Below are 17,446 nucleotides of genomic sequence, written 5' to 3'. Positions count from 1 at the left end.
TACAGTAGTATAAATGCATTGATTTAACATGCGTATAGTTGTCCTAAGTTGCCAAATACATGAAACAGTATGTACTGAATGTATAGGGTGGAGGCTTCTTTGTAGTTTTAACTAATTAATGACGATTCATATTATGTTAACATTTCTCAAACATACGGCCCCTGACAATATTGGACAGGCATCATTCAGGGGCTAAGATACATTTGTACTGTAGTGACACTTTGATCCCACTCTAATTGCTATACTGGAAGGGGACCAAGAAGCATTTAGCATGATGCATTTAATCACCAATGCAATTATAGTGCCACTGAAGCAGAAATGTTTTCTTACTAGCAAGTCATAGGAACTTCTGAATCATAAAGAATCATTACTAGAAATGCTCGAAAACCTCATTCCCAATAAAAATGCGGAATCTGGGATTTTGCAATCATACTTAATTAGCATATGTGGTTTAAATATCTTTAAAATTAAATAGCAAATACATGCACGCTATATGAAAGCATTATTATTTTCTTCCAAATTCCTTATTCTTCTATCCTCAAAAGACAACCAAGCAAAAATTATTTTAAAGAAAGGCTATTATTCTGTTGTTGTTTTTCAAGCATTGAAAGTACACACCTATGCTAAATCATTATTTACTTTTACTCTGGTGTGGCTGCATGATTCTTGCTATTGGTGGGCATTTGCATTAATAATGCCAGTTCACTGTTACCTTAAAAAGTGTAGGAGACCTAATATAGACAAAGCGGAGAATTTGCCCTTTGGCATTCTGCATGGATTCAAAGTAGGATTCGTTTTTAGCATTTCTGATTTTTTTTTTTTCTTTCCTCTTAAAGATGGGGATGGGGAAGCTAGGAAGTGCCTGACAATCTGCTGGAAAATGTAGGGTTTTATTACAAACGCTTCGGTATCTATTAGGTGTGCCTATATACATTGCTTGGCAGAAAATTATTTTCATTGGAAAAGCTGAGATCAGGCAAATTTCTGGATAATTCTTTTAAATGTTCTTTGACTGTGTAAAATTTCCACATGTAATTTGTTCTTGAACCTTCAGATTGAGATTTGTCTTGTTTAGATTCTGGCTATTCTGATCAACTACGAGAGGGGGAAGGAAAACCAAACTTCCAGTGAAGGCATTGATTTGAATGGTGTCTCTCAATGGTATGCTCCCAGATGGCAAGAAAGAAAAGGAATAATTAGTATAATACATCAGAAATTTGAGTAAATAACTTTCAGTGGTTTTAGTGAAATAGAGAAGGCTACACCTTCGCAAGAATTTCCTGGAAGTAACATATGAAAATGGAATCAGGGAAGCAAGCAGAGGGGCTGAAAAAGATTCTTCTTTAGTTTTATTAATTAGCTACATATCAATGCACAGGATTTAACGTATGTTATTTTTGATACTTAGTGCCTCTCCCTGACTCTCACTTTGCGTTATTCATCTTTAACCAGAGATGCAGATGTTGATCTCGCTGAAGTTAAGACTGTACAGTGGTCTGCATGTGCCACTGTCTGAAGGCTCAAATAGTTTCTTTTGCTATGGAGGTTTGTAGGCACAACAGTGCAAATAAGGGATGAAGGTATGAATAGCCTCAAACGTGGTTTTATTTTTATCCATACATGTGATTTGTTTGTTGCTTGAAGTATACATTTACCTTCCAGGATTTCACATTTCTGTAAATTTTTTCTTCTTTCAAAGTCCGTGTGTCATTGTTACCGCTTTCACGGCTGTGTTGTTAAGGGAGTGTTTTTTTTCTTTTGGGAGTGGAAGCACTTTTAATACTTAGACTTTTTTCAGTCCAAGTCCTGGGGAATTGTAGCCCGCAATTATTCTGTAGTCTCTGGGGTTTTCCAGCTGGCTTGAAGTATCTTCTGCCTTTAACTTGCTTTGCCACTTGACCTTCTGAGCTTGCTTCACCTTGTGGTTTCCAATCTACATAATAATTTTCTGTCACCCTTTAGTTAAATTATTTCTTTTTGACAGATGGAAGTACCTTCAAGTAGGGTTTAACTTCATATTCTGCCTCAGAGATAATACCATTCTATGTGATCTGATTTATCCATAAATATGAATGTCTTACTGAATACCAGCTTAAATTATGTAGAAGTGGAGACTGTAAATTGCCAGTATAAAACTGGCTTTCTAGGGATATTGTACACAGAAAATGTATAGTGTGGTAATTCTGGATTAGTGCTGTTAAGTGTGAAGATGGCTTCTATGAAGGGAAATCTGGGAATTACCTTAATATGTTTGGTTAAAAAACATGGTGATTTGATAACTGATTCACAAGCATGTCAAATATCCCTGGCCTACTGCAGCAGAAGGGTGTAGAAATGTTGAGTGTCAGCCTAAAGCCTTGCAGTCTAAAACATGCAATTCTCATGGCCAGGCCTGACTTTGAATTTTTGCTTTACTGTGTCTTATTCACTTTTACTCTCATGAGTTTACTGTGATGTTCCTAGAAATCTGAAATGTGTTACTTTCTGTAAAAGCCACCTGCTCTAGGTAGAGTTGGTCACTGTGGCCATCTCCTTCCTATGAAGTGGAAGGAAAGGAGGCTGTGTTATGACCAGGACTGTGATGCTTTAGAGCTTTGAGTGTTTCAGATAAAATTGCCTCAGGAAATAGATATTACAGATATATGATACATTTGAAAAGGCTATCAGGAGCAAAGAAATTCTATATTTTGGTGTTTCTGGCTGGCAGTATCAGTTTCTGGTGAATGTTGGAGTCAGGGGGAAGTATTTAATGCAAAACAGTGATGTGGTTAACAAGATTTGCTACACAGAGAAAACAACAATATGTAGGTTTGCTCATTTTTAGGATTCTGGTGAGACGGCCCTTGCCTGCTGTAAAGAGGAAACTCTAGAAATAAAAGGAGGTATTTGCAGTGTAACAAGGGGCTGCTAAACATACATTTTCCATTACAGACATTGACATGACTCTCAGATAATAAATAACTAGTAAGTTTGATGTACGTTACCTGCTTAATCCATTTTCTTTGTAAAGCTCTTGCTTTAATTAAATATTATACTTTGAGAAAGGGGGTGATTGTTGATCAACCTGTTACTCTGTCTCTGGTAAAAAATGGCATTTTCTTAGTTCTAGTTTAATGTTGATGGATCTGTAGTGACATGTGACTGTGTCAAAGAAACTAAAACACAGAAAAATCCCACTCAAAGTTCAGATTCTCTTCTTATTTAGCAATCTTAGATCAGAAAGTGATCCTTGAAACTGTAACAGCGAACTGAAGTTACTTAGCTCACAAGCTCCAATAGCACTGTCCTTTCAGAAAATCGGGGGGGGAGGGTGTATGTTAAGAGTAAATGGCAGCATTTTTTCTTTTTTTCACAGAGCTGTGTGTTGTGTCTGTGTGTGTGTGTTTTCCATTGTTGGTGTGCTGATAAGTAAATATTACATGAGGCTTTGGATTGATATTTAACAGCTGAGATGGTTGATGATACCACTGAAAACATTTGTCATTGCCCGTTCCAATGTCATCAGTATGAACCATCTGAACTCTACCTTTCTTTTTCTTTGCTGCCCCTGGGGTTTAATGGCTTTGCAGAGAAGCTCCTGCCTGGCATTTGAGCTGCTCCAGAAGGTCTAACCCATAAGCAGTGAGTACTGAACTGCAGCACACTAATGCTGGAGGTGTTGACTCACCATGATGGTTTTAATTGCAGTTCTTTTGAAGGTAGATAATCTGTGCCGGCTGTCAACATAGATATTGAATCTTTGGGTATATACCAATTTGATGATGTATTTGTAGGCTGCAAATGCTGTTCTGCTTTTCTTTTCCTGGGAATAAACTTTTCTCCTGTGCACATGCTGTTTGCATTTAAAATTAGCTTTCATGTGTCTGTGGCTCTTGCAATAGCTGGCAAACGCTTATGTCTCATATCTGCAGTGAACTGTGATCTTCTAGAATTCTTGAGCGTGATGTAAAGCAGCTTTCAAATGTGCATGAATTGAAAAGCATTTCTAATGTTTTGATGTGACTAATACTAAGATATGATTGACCAAGTCTGGATTTACTTTGTAGTAACAAAGTAACATACATTCAAAATATCCATTTGCAAATGTGGGAGAGGGAGAATTCTATAATTCTGATAGATGTGTTCATTTGTCATATAATTGCTTTGAAAAAATTGACAGAATTTCTGTCTCGAGATAATAAGCAATTTTGATTTTTATAACTTGTATGTTGTAAGATGCAGATCTCATCTCAAAATTCCATCCGTGTTTGGCTGGAAATAGAAAACAACTGGTTTGGTAGTTGCAGTTGTTTTTGTATATGCATATTCTAAAGATAAAGATGCAATTGATTTGGCTAAATTACATGTTCCAGCTAGAGGCTGTCCTGAGGAGTCAAAACAGTCTTGAGGGCATGGACAGTTTTGGTATGACCATACCTATCAATATGTACTTTCAGACCTGCTCAGGATGGTGTTAATGCTTATACAGAATGGCAGAGCTGATTCAGGAATGCTGAACAAATCAAATATTGGGCAGTGGGCACAGAAACGGGGTTGCTCTTACCTAAAGACAGTTCAACATGAGGAGAACTTCTGAGAATATCCTCCAGCTCACTTTGTAAAAGAGATGTTGTGATGTTAGAACTTTCCATAAACCGGGAGAAATTTGCTCTCCCAGACTATATTGCTTTGGGTAGTTTCATGGTAGCCCTAGAAACATCTATACCTTTTTTTTTTTTGGGGGGGGGGGGGGGGAGCTACTGACTTTCTGTATGAGGGTGAACAGTTGTGGCATAATTGTGCAAACACTTTGGAGACATCTGGGAGGCTTAAGATATTGCTGTCATTCTCCAGCTGTTTTTCTCTCAGCTGAAGGTTACTGCCCTTAAAGTTGAGCCTCACTAATGGATCATGTGAACCATCCCAGTCCATGTCAGTACAAAGTCAGCCAGGTTATTTTAAATTACTGCTGGATGCAGCTGAGGGTAGTAATGAACAGCCTGAGGTAATAACTTCTTAAGCCATTCCAGCTAGACTTCCAAGAGCACATCTGTCTGTGTCCTTATAAGTGCAATACTTTAATCTCTCTTTTGCTGTACTGTATTCAGGATTTGTCAGGGCTGCAAAGCTGTTGCCAAGGAGAGTCGAATATTCAAGTGGAATGTATTGACTCTTCCTGCCTATCGTTATTATCAGATTGCAATAGAAAGATCCAAATGACAAGTGTATAGCATATACATTGAAAGGTAAAGGAGGCTTATTTTCAAATATGAGGTAAATGTGTGGAAGCCATGTTTTGGAAGCTCTTCAAATTGGAAAGATATTGCCAAATGAAGTCTCTTCCCCTTGTCCCTGTTCCTAGTTCAGCCACTTCTAGCCACTTATCTTTGATTCCTAGCTATTTAAGTTCTTACCTTCTCTGTATGCTTGCTTCATTCCCCAAAAAACTTCCCTGTATTGATTAGAGTTATAATGAATTTTTTAGCTGTATTTTTTTTTATTTTTGCCCCAGGTCCAGCAAGACTATGAATCTCTGTTCCAAATGCTTTGCTGGTAAGTGCAGTAAAAGGTTTTGTGTTTTTGTTAGATTATTGAAACCACATTGTTGGCATCTCCTTCAGGATTTGTGCATGGGTTTTATCCTTCAGTGTGTATATAAAACCAGATTTTCCTCCCTTTTGTGCTTCATTTATTTGCTAGTCAAGAACCTCTTGTGTAAGTATACTGATGAAACCTTGTTCTTGAAGTTTATGGAACTCTGGAACACCCTTGAACTGCAGAGGTCTACTGTCAGCATAGCTCCTACACGGATGATGTGACTTTCAAAATGCATAACTCTGAATTAATTGTAATTTGGAATTTTGTAGGATTTATTTTGTAATAACCTCTGGAATACAGTATGGATAAAAAATGAAAAGTTGGTATAGGAAACCTCTTGCTCCATTTCTTTTTAACTTGCAGCTCTTCCACCTGAAGTCATAAGTAGCTTCTCAGTTAGGATAATTTTAATTGCTACATATTATTTTCTTATTGTAAAGTAATTTCTGCTGTGTAAAATGTTAGGAATTGCTATTGACCTTTTTCTGTTAGCATTTTCTAGCTTTGCCTTTCTGAATTTTTTTGATATTATTAATATTGTAAACTTATTTTTAGTTGTAATATCTGTCAGTTCAGAATTGTTTATTTCTCTTGGAGGAACAGATACAATGTTAAAAAGTTCAGATTTTTTTTTTTAAGCTTTCAGTCATGGGCTTGTCTACAAAACATTACCTTAATATTGAGCTTACAGAATTTTTTTTTAAGGTTATTGGTTTCTATTACAAAAATAATAGACAAAACTACAAAAAGATGTGGTGGGGTTTTTTTGTTTGTTTGTTTGCTTTATTACAAAAATAAATTAGGACTTGTAGATTTCAGATCTTGGGTTCAGCATCACTTCTTTAAACAAGCACCTGGGAAGTAAAGATTGTCAAAGGCTGTTCAGCAAAATGATGCATATATTTCTCTAGCTGTTTTCCAAAGCAATGGAAACAGTATGTTGAAGATAGTGCAAGTCTTTCTTTGTACTCTTTCCGTACTGACCGCTGTCAGAAACAAGCTACCAGGTCTTTGATTTGACTGGGTAGAACTGTTATGTTCATATTAGCACTGTAAACAGCTTCTGTTTGCGTATCTCAGAAAGGTGGATTTTCTGATTCTGAGATATCAAAATGGCCCATCCCTCATATTCTGGGTTTAAAATAGTACCCAGACTTCACAGCTAGCAGTCCAGGTATTAAGCAAAGCATCTTCTATTTTGATTTTACTGTTAGTTTTTGCCATTTTATTTTATTTATTTCATTTGTTTTTGACAAGAAGGAAAATTCTTAGCTTCTATTCTTTAATTCTTCTGAAAAGCCATTCATTACCTCTGATCAAGTTCATTTTTCTGTTGTAGAAATACATTTGTGTGATTTTTGTGGGGTTAGAGTTGGAAAGCTTGTCTTTTGAAATTTTCAGGACTTTACAGCCTGTTCATTTTAGTGAAATAAGACTTGAAGAGTTTGAGTAACTTAAAAAAATACTGTTAGCTGGAACAAACCGAAGTATTGTGGAAAAAGGCAAATTTACTTTATCTTTTTAGATTTTAAACTATGATTCCTTCAACAAGTAGCATTGAAATAAGCAGTCATATTCGAGTAGTAACTCAAAAACTCTCAAGGTTATCAGTCCCACAAAAGTAGTCCTTTTTTTTTTTGTTACTAAAATATTTTTAGCTTATTTTTTATGTTGGGTTTCAAGCCACAGTATTGAAATAAAAAGATGTATGCTCTTTTTTCAGTAAATTTAACCATCACAGAGAGAAAGATTTTAGGCAAGTAAGGTGTTGAAAGATGTTTTTCATTATTCCGGGCACTCCAAAGATACAATGTGAAAAATGTTCCTCTCGTTTCTCTTTTAATGTGGCAAGTTACTCATTCAAATGTATTGAAGCAGATTTATATGCAACGGAAAATTGGGAATTATTATTTCTCTTGACTGTCATTTCCTTTCTCTTTTATTTTAGAAAAAAGAAATCCACACAACGAAAAAGGTTAGTAACTTTGTTAAATGTTTTTGTTTTTTTTTTTTCCAGAGGGAATCCAGTCTCCCTGGTTTTTAAAGTCATTTCAGGCACACAGAGCAGCAAAGCCTGAGCGTTATCTTTTTATATAAATCAGGAGACAAGGGCAGCAAGTCAGCAAGAGATGAAAACTTTGGGTTTACGTTGCAATATGAATTATTACGTGGAACTTTGCTATCTTTACTGGTTTTTCAGACCTTCTGAACAATGTACAAATTTGTAAATACATGATCATGAGTTCCTCTTCGTTTTTGCCCTTCCTCTCCTTCCCATTCATGGTCATAGTTTGATGTCTGTGGTTAATTAGCACAGAAATGGAGCAAAGGGCAATGGTTGGGGGCTGTCAGTTTGCCTTCTTGTTTGACCAAATACTTTTGATTTCTAAATGAATTATCAAGAAAAATTCACTGAATTTTCACTCCCATTTGTCCTCAGATTAAACAAACAGCAAAAGCAACAAGATTTATTTAGAAGAGTGGACCCCCTTGTTTTGGCTTTGTACTTTTTTTCTTTTTTTTTTTTCTCTTTTTTTTTTTTTAGTAAACCCAGGAATACTTTTCACAGGTTACTGTAGAGATTAGGTTGTTCAGCTCTCTATGGCAAGAGCAAACTGGCTACTGCACAGCTATAGCAACCCTTTGTCTAGAAGAACCCGATGTGTTGACCTAGGAGGTTCACTAAGCTCTTCTGTACAGCCACAAATCTGCCCTTCATTTGCAACAGACGAGTTCTTGGCTTGCACATAAAGGTTGATCAGTACTGGAGAGGAACTTGAAGTTAGCCATCCTCTTCAGTCCTCTTTGCTACCTCTTCAGCCCAGCTGCCTGTTCCAAGAAGGAATACCTGACTGGTTTTATTTAAGCCCTGTAGAAGCAGCAGGCTCTGAAATGTTCAAGAGCCTCTTTGAAACCATTTCAAGTTAATTGTACTCCAGCAAAGTACTTTACAACATTCTGTCTCCAATTCAGTGCTGACCACATGCTATCAATGCCTCAGAGTCTCCAAATATAGTACAAGTGTAGTCCTACACATTAAATTGCTTCAAATAAATTTGCTTTTCAGATGGTTAAGGTATAGCTGCTTCGGACTTCTTGCACATCCAGAATACAAATGTAATAAAGTGTGGGGTTTTTTTTAATGAGAATATAGGCTGGTAAGTGAAAAACCCTATGATTTATGGCCAGAGTATCTCCCTTAGTGACACCACATCTTTTGCTAACATTGCAACCTTCTTTCAATATGGTAAACTGTGAAATCTGAATGATTGAAATACAGGACAGTGATGAGTGAAATTTTTCATAAAGTGCTCTTTATTACTCTGTCTTTGCTCCCATTAGATTTATGGAAGTTTTAATATCAGTTTCATGTAGGGGCATTATTTGAGTACTTTTGAAAAGCCACTTTTACGAAGTAGGCTCTTTCAAGCAGGAATCCTGCAACCGTTCATGAAAACAACACCTGGTACCTCAAGAACTCAATTTTAATTGTAACCTCTGGGAACAGTCACAGAACAAACTATTACAGAGTAAGAACAAATATTTAAATACAGAAAACTGTAAACCTAGATTCTCTACTTAAATCACCCCCCAGAAATGCAGTCTGCCTTCAATCCATTTGATTGTGAGTCTAGAAAGTTTGATTTCTGTTATGATGCAATCCGCATTGGAAAGAGGGCTGGGGGAATTGGATTTCAGCATGTTTAATAGTATGTGAAACCGAAGGTAAGTGCAGCACTGGGTGGTTTGGTGGAGAGATGCACTTGGAAAACTGGAAGAAGGTGAAATTATGATTACAGTATTCATGGATTTGTGAATAAATTTCATAGCCTTTCTGTCTGGAAGTGTAATTGAAACTTCTAGAGGTGGGTGTCCATCCCTCTTCTTAATCCAGCTCTGGGATGTTTCTGTTCCTGTTCTGTGAAACACTCAATCAACATCACTGAATTTGAGAAAATACTTTAACTGTATAACCCAAGAATTCTCTGAGTTTTAAGGGCCTTGACTCTTACTTGAGTTTCACTTTTAGTTTGAAATCAAACACATTTTTTAATATATGGGTATACTGATGATCAAAAATTACAGATTTTTAATCTCAATCCATCAAGCAGGGAATCAGTATTGCTGGGACCACATAAGTGTTGTTGATACCTATGTTTGGCTCTATGCCAGATTGTGAAATTTTGCAACTTCCATGGTCTCTTTTATTCTCCTGAATCTGCAAGATCTAATGGGGGAGGAGAAGGGAGTAGATATTAATATCTTCTATATATCATCTGATTCTGGAAGTATCAAATTATTCACTATTCTTTTTATCTCCTGAACTCACTCAGATGTCCAAGTGTAGAGTTATTTCATTGTTTTGTGCATCTTAACCCTTCTGCTTTGTTGAGCAGGCTGTTATTTTGTCGTACCTAATCACACACTTTTTGGAGCTTACAAAATTGGGGGGTTTATGTGACTCAAAGTCACTTGAATAACACAATTTCCTCTTCTGTCAGTCTTTGTAAATCATGGAAGCTGTTTAGAAAGCTGCCTTGTCTGGCAGTAACGACACCTACTGTAAGCATGAGCTGGCAAGCCAGTGTTCCTGCCCAAATAGATTTTGCTGTTAATCAGCTGCTAACTTGATCCTCCGTTAAGCTTTCTTCTTCCTTACTGGAAGCCTTTGCAACAGGTGCGTCTTGCATGTTGCTAGTCCAGATTTTGTTATCTTTACAGTATTATGTTCTGCAATAAATGAGAAATTATGCTTTGTTCAGCCCCTTTTCATTCCTAAATGAATGATTAAAAATCTGTTATGCTTGCTGCTTTTCCATACCCTTGTAATTCCTGATGTGAATCCACATGTTTTAGTACTTTGTTGGAAAAGCAGCAAGCATTTTCAGAAGATGAAAACAGCACCTAGTACTAGTTTTCTTTAACTGTACACAAAATATTTCTTTTTCAGTGTGGTATTCCCTTTGTTGGCTCCTAATGGGAGCTGGTGTCTCAATTTGTTGCTTCATTAGGCCGGAATTTGTTGCTGTGTTCATGTCTGTCTTTGTATTTTGAAGTACATGGACTGCTCACTACAAAAAACAGCGCACGCTGGCTGGCACTTGAGAGTAGTCAGGTTTCACCTTCAACTTTTATTACACATTCAGGTTGGAAGCTAAATAAATCTTTGGAAAATTGTGTAGCTGGTTACAGTGGCAACAAAGATAGTTCTAATTTCTAGAGCACCTACTAAGAACGAACGATAACATTCCAGATATAAACAGAGATATTGTTTGGCATGCATTTAATTTCTTTTACTCTAAGAATTTTTAAAAGGGGAAGGCTGTTAGGGAGACTATGTCTTAGCATAATTAGTAAGCTTGAAAAGGTGAGATGTGTGCTAAGCTTGAGAAAGACAATCACCATTAAATGGAATTAAGAAAGAAAAAAAAAAAGGATAAATGACTTTACGTGGGCTTCACTTATTTATAAGATTGATTTGCACTGCTGACCCCAAAGATTTTTTTACTTTGTTTATTTATTTTGCATTATTCTGCTGCTTTAAAAAATGTAAAGATCTGAGTAATAGCTCTGTTTGGATTGTTAGAGCAGGGCAATATTTTATGGAAGGATTGGGAAAGGATTTATATGTTTTTAGTCCACTCCTTTCTCCCTAACCTGTCTTAAAGTTTTGGAGGGGAAATACAAATTAATATAGTAGAAAATGAGTTTATTCAATTGTAGTTGTATTATCTAAGCTTAGGATTAATTCTTTTACTTGTCTCAAAAACAGTACCATCAACCAAATTATCCAGCATATTTATGCTACGTCTTCATAGTGCTTAACATATATAGGAGAACCGGAAATATGTGAGAGAAGGATACCTGAAGCTTTCTAGGCTTGCTGGAGTTAAATAGAGAGTTAAATAGAGATCCCATTTTGAGTGAAGTTCATATAATGTTACTTGAGAGGTCTGTTTTTTTTCTCTGTGCTATCGTGGCAAGGAAGTTGTGGAGTACACAGCTCCTCTGTTGCTTTGTGGCAATACTGACACGATTTTGCTGTGTGTTACCTAGAAAGGCATTAAAGACACAACCTTCCTGTGCCTGGGATCCGGCTGTGGGAAGCTGGTGTGTGTGCAGCAATGCAGCGTAGGTTGGCAGTGGGGCCAGTGGCTCAGCTGCTGTTTGATTTGTTCAACTATTTTCTCCTCTTTCCTCCTCCTTCATCTTCCCCCTTGTAAAAAAGTGGGAAGGGGCAAGCACTGATGGAGGACAGACCTGTGAAGTATTTCTATTTGTGTACAATTGTTCATGGAAGAAAGAAAATTTCTTTCACAGCTGGCACTCAAATGTTGTGTATTGAGGTAGGACAGGTTTTTTTCTTTTTTCTGCTTTCTGGCTACTACTAACTTAAGTTAGGGCTTTTTCCAGTCACATTTGAAAGTGCCTTTTCACCAACACAGTCTAGGAAAATTGAATGCCTTTTAATTAAGAACTTTAACACTTTACAGTTAATCAATCCTATCAGCAAACTACCCTGTAGGACATTAGTGGCTGTTTCATTGGATTGCATCTTGCTAAATTCACAGTCGAGAATCTGGGGCTCATTTGTTAGAAATATAAATTATGTTCAAACAAAAATATGACCTATTCTCAGTAGGGGCTACCTGAAAAGACTGCCAAATAGTCTTAATTCATTTTTTTTTCTCTCTCTTGACAAGACGTCACTGATATTTTCCATGTGTTTTCTTTTTCTTATCTTAGGGGATTGCCAAGTCCCATTGTACAGATTATCGACAAGCACAGAAAAGAGCTCAGCCCTTTCTGTCTCAGACTTGCATTATTTTCAGTTTTTTCACCACTCTGCTTTCCTAGTATGTTTTCTTCTTTATGGTAAAGCTGGCTTCTTTCTGTTTTGTTAGTATCTTGTTCACCTCCTAACTTGTAACCTTTCTGAATGACTTGTTAAAACACCAGCTGTAATGTAGTCTCCTGTGTATAGGTTCTCTGATGATGTAAAAAAAATGTTTAGAAATATGACTTAATTGCCATGATGTTTGCACATTGCCAGCACGAAAGCAGAGTTACCTATTTAGAATGTGCAACCCACACAGATTTAATACATTAAACTTTATTGTAACTCCATTCTCCTATAAATGCATGCATAAGATAGCGGAGGGAATATTTTTCTTTTTTTCCCATTTAGCAATTTTCTTGATTTATAGAAAAACCTGTGCCCTGTTTTGTGTATTTGCACATTTGGAAACCTTCTATAGTTTATAGAGACACTAGTGATTTTTTTTCCTTAGCCTCCCTGTGGAGTTTGTTCCATATTACAATCTAATTCCATGTCCGTGTCGTGCACTCCTGAGCTGTTAATTTGTACATTTCGATGCAGTTTGTTTCATCGTGTTTTTGTAATCCAAACTGAATGTAACGAGCTGTGTGCTTTGGGGACCCAGCCTTGCCTTGCCAATTAGAACAAGTGGTTACTGAGAGAGAGCATGTTTTAAATAAAACATGGCACCTCTGCGTGGGACCAGCAGCGTTTGGGGAATTAAAGAGGATATTTAACTCTTTCTCTTTGAGAAGAGAGGTCAGTATCAGTGAGCACATTTTAGAAACATTCAACTCATTCCTTTGAGAAGTATGGTGTAGATTCATGTGTCATCTTGCAAATAAAATTTAGTTTGTTGTTGGAGATGTGTTACACAGTACTGCATACGAATTATTTAGGAATGCACAAGGATAGCTGTCAGGTTGACTGCATTTTTTTTTGTAGTGTTATTGCTAATGCCACATTAAAATTGTACAGGACTAGCAGCTAACCTTTTTCTTTCCCCTTGTACTGCTACTTGAGAGGATGAGGTAGGACAGCCAGAGTGCCAGGTGGTAAAAGAGCTAGTTTCAAAATGTATTTTACAAGGAAAGGAATCTAGAAGCAGCTCTTCTATTTGAGAGTACTAAAGTTATGTGCTAGGTGACCATGAGGAGGGGCTCATTGTTATTCTACCATTTTGAGGTAACTGGGAAAAGGTACCTCTATAACCATCAATATCTTATGATTGTTGAAGAAATTATCCAGCATTTTACTGGTCTTTACACTAAATAAACTTCCTGGTGAATCCAACCAAGACACAACAACAGTTTTGGAAGTTAACTCTACTGTGCAATTCTTCCTAGCATTCCAGCCCAAACATTTCCTTTCCTCCCTTTTCACTCGAAATTGCATGTGCTACATGCATGTGCATCTTCAAAGGGAAGAAGTTACTGTCCACCAACAACCTTCAGCTAAGGACACTGAGAAGGAATTTAGGTGAACAGTCATGGGGATTGACTCAGACAACATTTCAACAGTCCTTGCATACACAAGCAAGGCAAGACCAAGGAAAACCTCCCTTGTGAAAACCTTCTAGCTCAGCAGCTAGGTGTGAGGGAAGCATAGCTGTTTGCTAAGGGGACTTCAGCTGTTTGGTAAGCAGGTTTACAGGACAAACATGATTGAGATTATAGAGCAAATGTAATTGATGACTTTTCAGTTGTCCATTTTGTATGAAAGGAATGTGATCTAGCAGCTATACAGGTAGCCAGGAGCTTGGAACTCTGTTTCCTTTTCACAGTCAATGAGCGTTTCTTTGGAATACTAGACAAGTTGCCTTTTTTGTTTTCCACTTCTGTTCCTCATCAGTTACTGACAGATTATATTTCCCTGCTTCACTGGAATGTTTGTGAAGATAAAATATTAATATATATGATGTTCAGTACAGTAATAATGGAGCTGATAAAAAAATTAGAGCCCTATCTTGGGAAACAAAAGGTCATTTTGAGGAACAATATCTGTATTTTCCTCTTCCAAATCAGCTTGAAATAAGCATGCCATTAGCACGTATGAGATTAAAATGGAAATTTACCCTCTTCAAAGTCAGTCAAGGCCCTCAGGCTGACTAAATTGCTCAAAGTTTTGGGATAGGAGCTTGATCCTTTGGTTGTATGCAACGTAGATTCACACCCCACCACCATGTTCCACCCCCAACTCTAACACAGCTTTAGTGATAGTGCAGGAAATTAGTGTATCCAAATTAGTGTCAGATGTTACAGAGGAGGAAGGCAATTTTATTTCACGAAGTCTGTAATTAAGTTGATTTTGTCTATTTATGCTTTCACACCCATACACTCACAAGACCCAAGATGCATGTCCAAGCACTCTGGCCAACATCACCTGTGTTTGACACAGAGAACAAGGAGTTCTGGCTGTTGAGCCCTCACTATGACAACAAGCTGGTTTTGGACTTGCCTTTTATACACTTGAGGAATGGATGCTGTGAGGAATCTTATTCTTACTGTGACTTCAAAATACAAGCACTATACCAGCTACTAGGAAGAAAATTAACTCTATCCCAGCTGAAACCAGGACACTTTATTTAGTCTTAGCCCTCATAAGCCTTAGGCAAAATTCTGGGCTTTCAGTTCTTTTCTTTCCCATGTGTGGTCATTCTACAGTTGCAGTTCTGCTCTTAAGCTTCTTGATACTTTATCTTTAGTTCAGTTTGTTTCTCTTCCTAATATGAATGAAGTAACATTGCACTGTTGCAATTAATGCATACAATTTCTTTTAAGCCTTTTAATGCTGTTTCTTGTGGAGCCTGCAAACATTCTCGTTGTTCTTTATTCATACCAGTCCTCATATATCTATTACAAACATTGTATGTTCTCGCAGAGTTACTCACCAGAGGGCAAACTACTTGTGTAGATGTAGTCAATACAACTAAAATGTGCTTTTTTTAAAACAACAAAAAAATTGTCTGTGAATGAGTTTACATGTACTATTAATTAGATGGAAAGTGAAAAGTATAATGACTATATTTTTCAGAGATACAGAAGTTGGTATTTTATGTTAAATGAGGAATTTTTTAAAGTTAACATTTAAACTGTTGGACTAATTTCTTGTGATCATATAAAAATATCAATTATTAGTCAAGGAGAATATTGGTAGGTTAAAATAGTTTTTAGCAGGAATCTGGCTCTAACCTTTATTTTGAGATGATGGGGTAGAGTGGGGAATGGAGGGGATTCTTATGCTGGAGATATCTAAGCCTGCAGGACTATGGATAAGGCCTTTATTGAAAAAATATCCAAAATAACTGCTTCTCTAGTAACTGAATGTGTAAGGTTTTGTTCCTTTCCCTTGCAGAAAGTATAGACTGGCTGAATCTGTCACTGAAGATTTAGGAAATGGCAGGACAGCTTACGGTGCCATAATAATTAATCCAATCTCTGTGTATGCATTATAACTGTCTTTTAATTATGCTAAAAGGATCAAGGAGTACAAGGAAGCATAAGATTACTGGCCTAATCTCCTGGTTTAAATCACAAGTTATTAAATATCATCTACGTAAGCTCTGTTTGCTGAAAATGACTCCTTTAAACAGATACGCCGTCCAGATGTGAAGACACTGGGGATTCTGCATGCACCATGGGTGCTAGTATTTCTAATGAATAACCTCCCTCAGTATTAAGTATGAAATAGGTTACACATTTTTTAATTGCAACACCATAGGGATGTTTTGACAGAATTGTACTCTCATTCATTGTACTGAATAGGAGGCAATGTAAGACATTCTGTCATGCCCCATAACTTCTTCCTACAGCATTTACACATTGACCTGAATAGAGATTAATTATTTTCTTTATAGAATTTCTATAGCGATCTAATTAGTCCCCCAGTGCTTCAGGAAAATAAGTAATTTACCATCTTGACATTACTGTGAGTTGAGGTGGTGATATTCATGTTTACTACACATAGATAAGAATCTAAAGCACAAATGTCAAACCTCCTTTGATGTTGGATGCCAACTTTGAGAAGCATTGAGACTGTAGCCTCCCTCCCTCAGAGCATCTGATTTTGTGGTGCTTTAAATATTGAAAGTACAGGTCTCCATACCTTCATGGAACTGCATGGATATTGAATGCTTCTGTTAGTGGGACCCCAAGAATACCCATTTGAACATCCTGAAAATAAATATGATTAAGAGGAACTTACAGACATGGGGTAGAATTTATTTCTCTCTGATTTCTCTTCACCATTTTCCTGGGGGTTAAAAAGAAGTCAAGTCTAGCAGAAAGGAGCTTTGCTTTCTATAAAATTCTGATTGCATGTTTTGAACTTCTTTAATTGTATCCAGTAAGCAAGTTAAGGGTCCTCTAAAAGAGAGGACTATGATTGTTTGCATTAATTATGAGAATACTTTAAAATTAAATAGGTCAGATCACAAGTGTACAAAAATGATTAGTTCTGATACTTGCTGATTTCAGACTGCTTGACTTTTCAAGCTTAGTGATGGCTTTTGCCATCCTGTAATGCTGCCCCCTCCCCCCTGTCCTTCTGGTATAAATAAATTCAGTTTTGCGGAACTGTGACTGTTCCTGGGCCTAAGCATTTGGAAACCACGAGTCACAGTGTTGATTCTGAGCTGCTGGGCTTCAACTGGGTCCCAAGTTGTACCCAAATGCTCTGTCTCTCTTGTGATCAGAAAGTGCAGAAGCTGGACAAGGAGCCTAGCGGTGATCTTCTGCAGATTCAGTCCACCTTCTGGGATTGCTCTTTTATTGCTGCGACAAGAAAAGAGCAAAGCAGTACTAGTAATGGTCTTCAGAGCGTAATGAGATATTTTTCTCACTCCTTTGCATTAAGACTTCTCAAAGGACAAATTTGGAGGGGGGCTATGGTTTGTATATTTTTAGCTACTGCTGTTACCCACAGCATAGCTGTTTCTTACTTGAATAACTGAACACATAAATGTAATGACAAACAAGGTTACTCAATTTGGTGTATAAAGAGGAAACTTTGGATCTTATTAAACTTTGTTTTGTATTTTTGTACATTTAT

The 17,446-nt window shown here is 36.9% G+C and overlaps 1 protein-coding gene across 1 annotated transcript in view; it reads left to right on the top strand.

The window, feature by feature from the left end:
* Window positions 1-17,446, top strand: part of ZFAND3 (zinc finger AN1-type containing 3) — a 140,126-nt gene that overhangs the window by 29,576 nt on the left and 93,104 nt on the right. The window contains exons 2-3 of the mRNA XM_082048338.1: window positions 5,492-5,532; window positions 7,526-7,552. Of these exons, the coding sequence (XP_081904464.1) occupies window positions 5,492-5,532; window positions 7,526-7,552 (68 nt within the window). The remainder of the gene's footprint in view (window positions 1-5,491; window positions 5,533-7,525; window positions 7,553-17,446) is intronic.

Source organism: Streptopelia decaocto (assembly GCF_964273445.1).
Source record: "Streptopelia decaocto genome assembly, chromosome: 3".
Classification (NCBI taxonomy): Eukaryota; Metazoa; Chordata; class Aves; order Columbiformes; family Columbidae; genus Streptopelia; species Streptopelia decaocto.
Note: the sequence above shows the minus strand (reverse complement) of the source record. Positions and strands in the feature narration are given on the sequence as shown.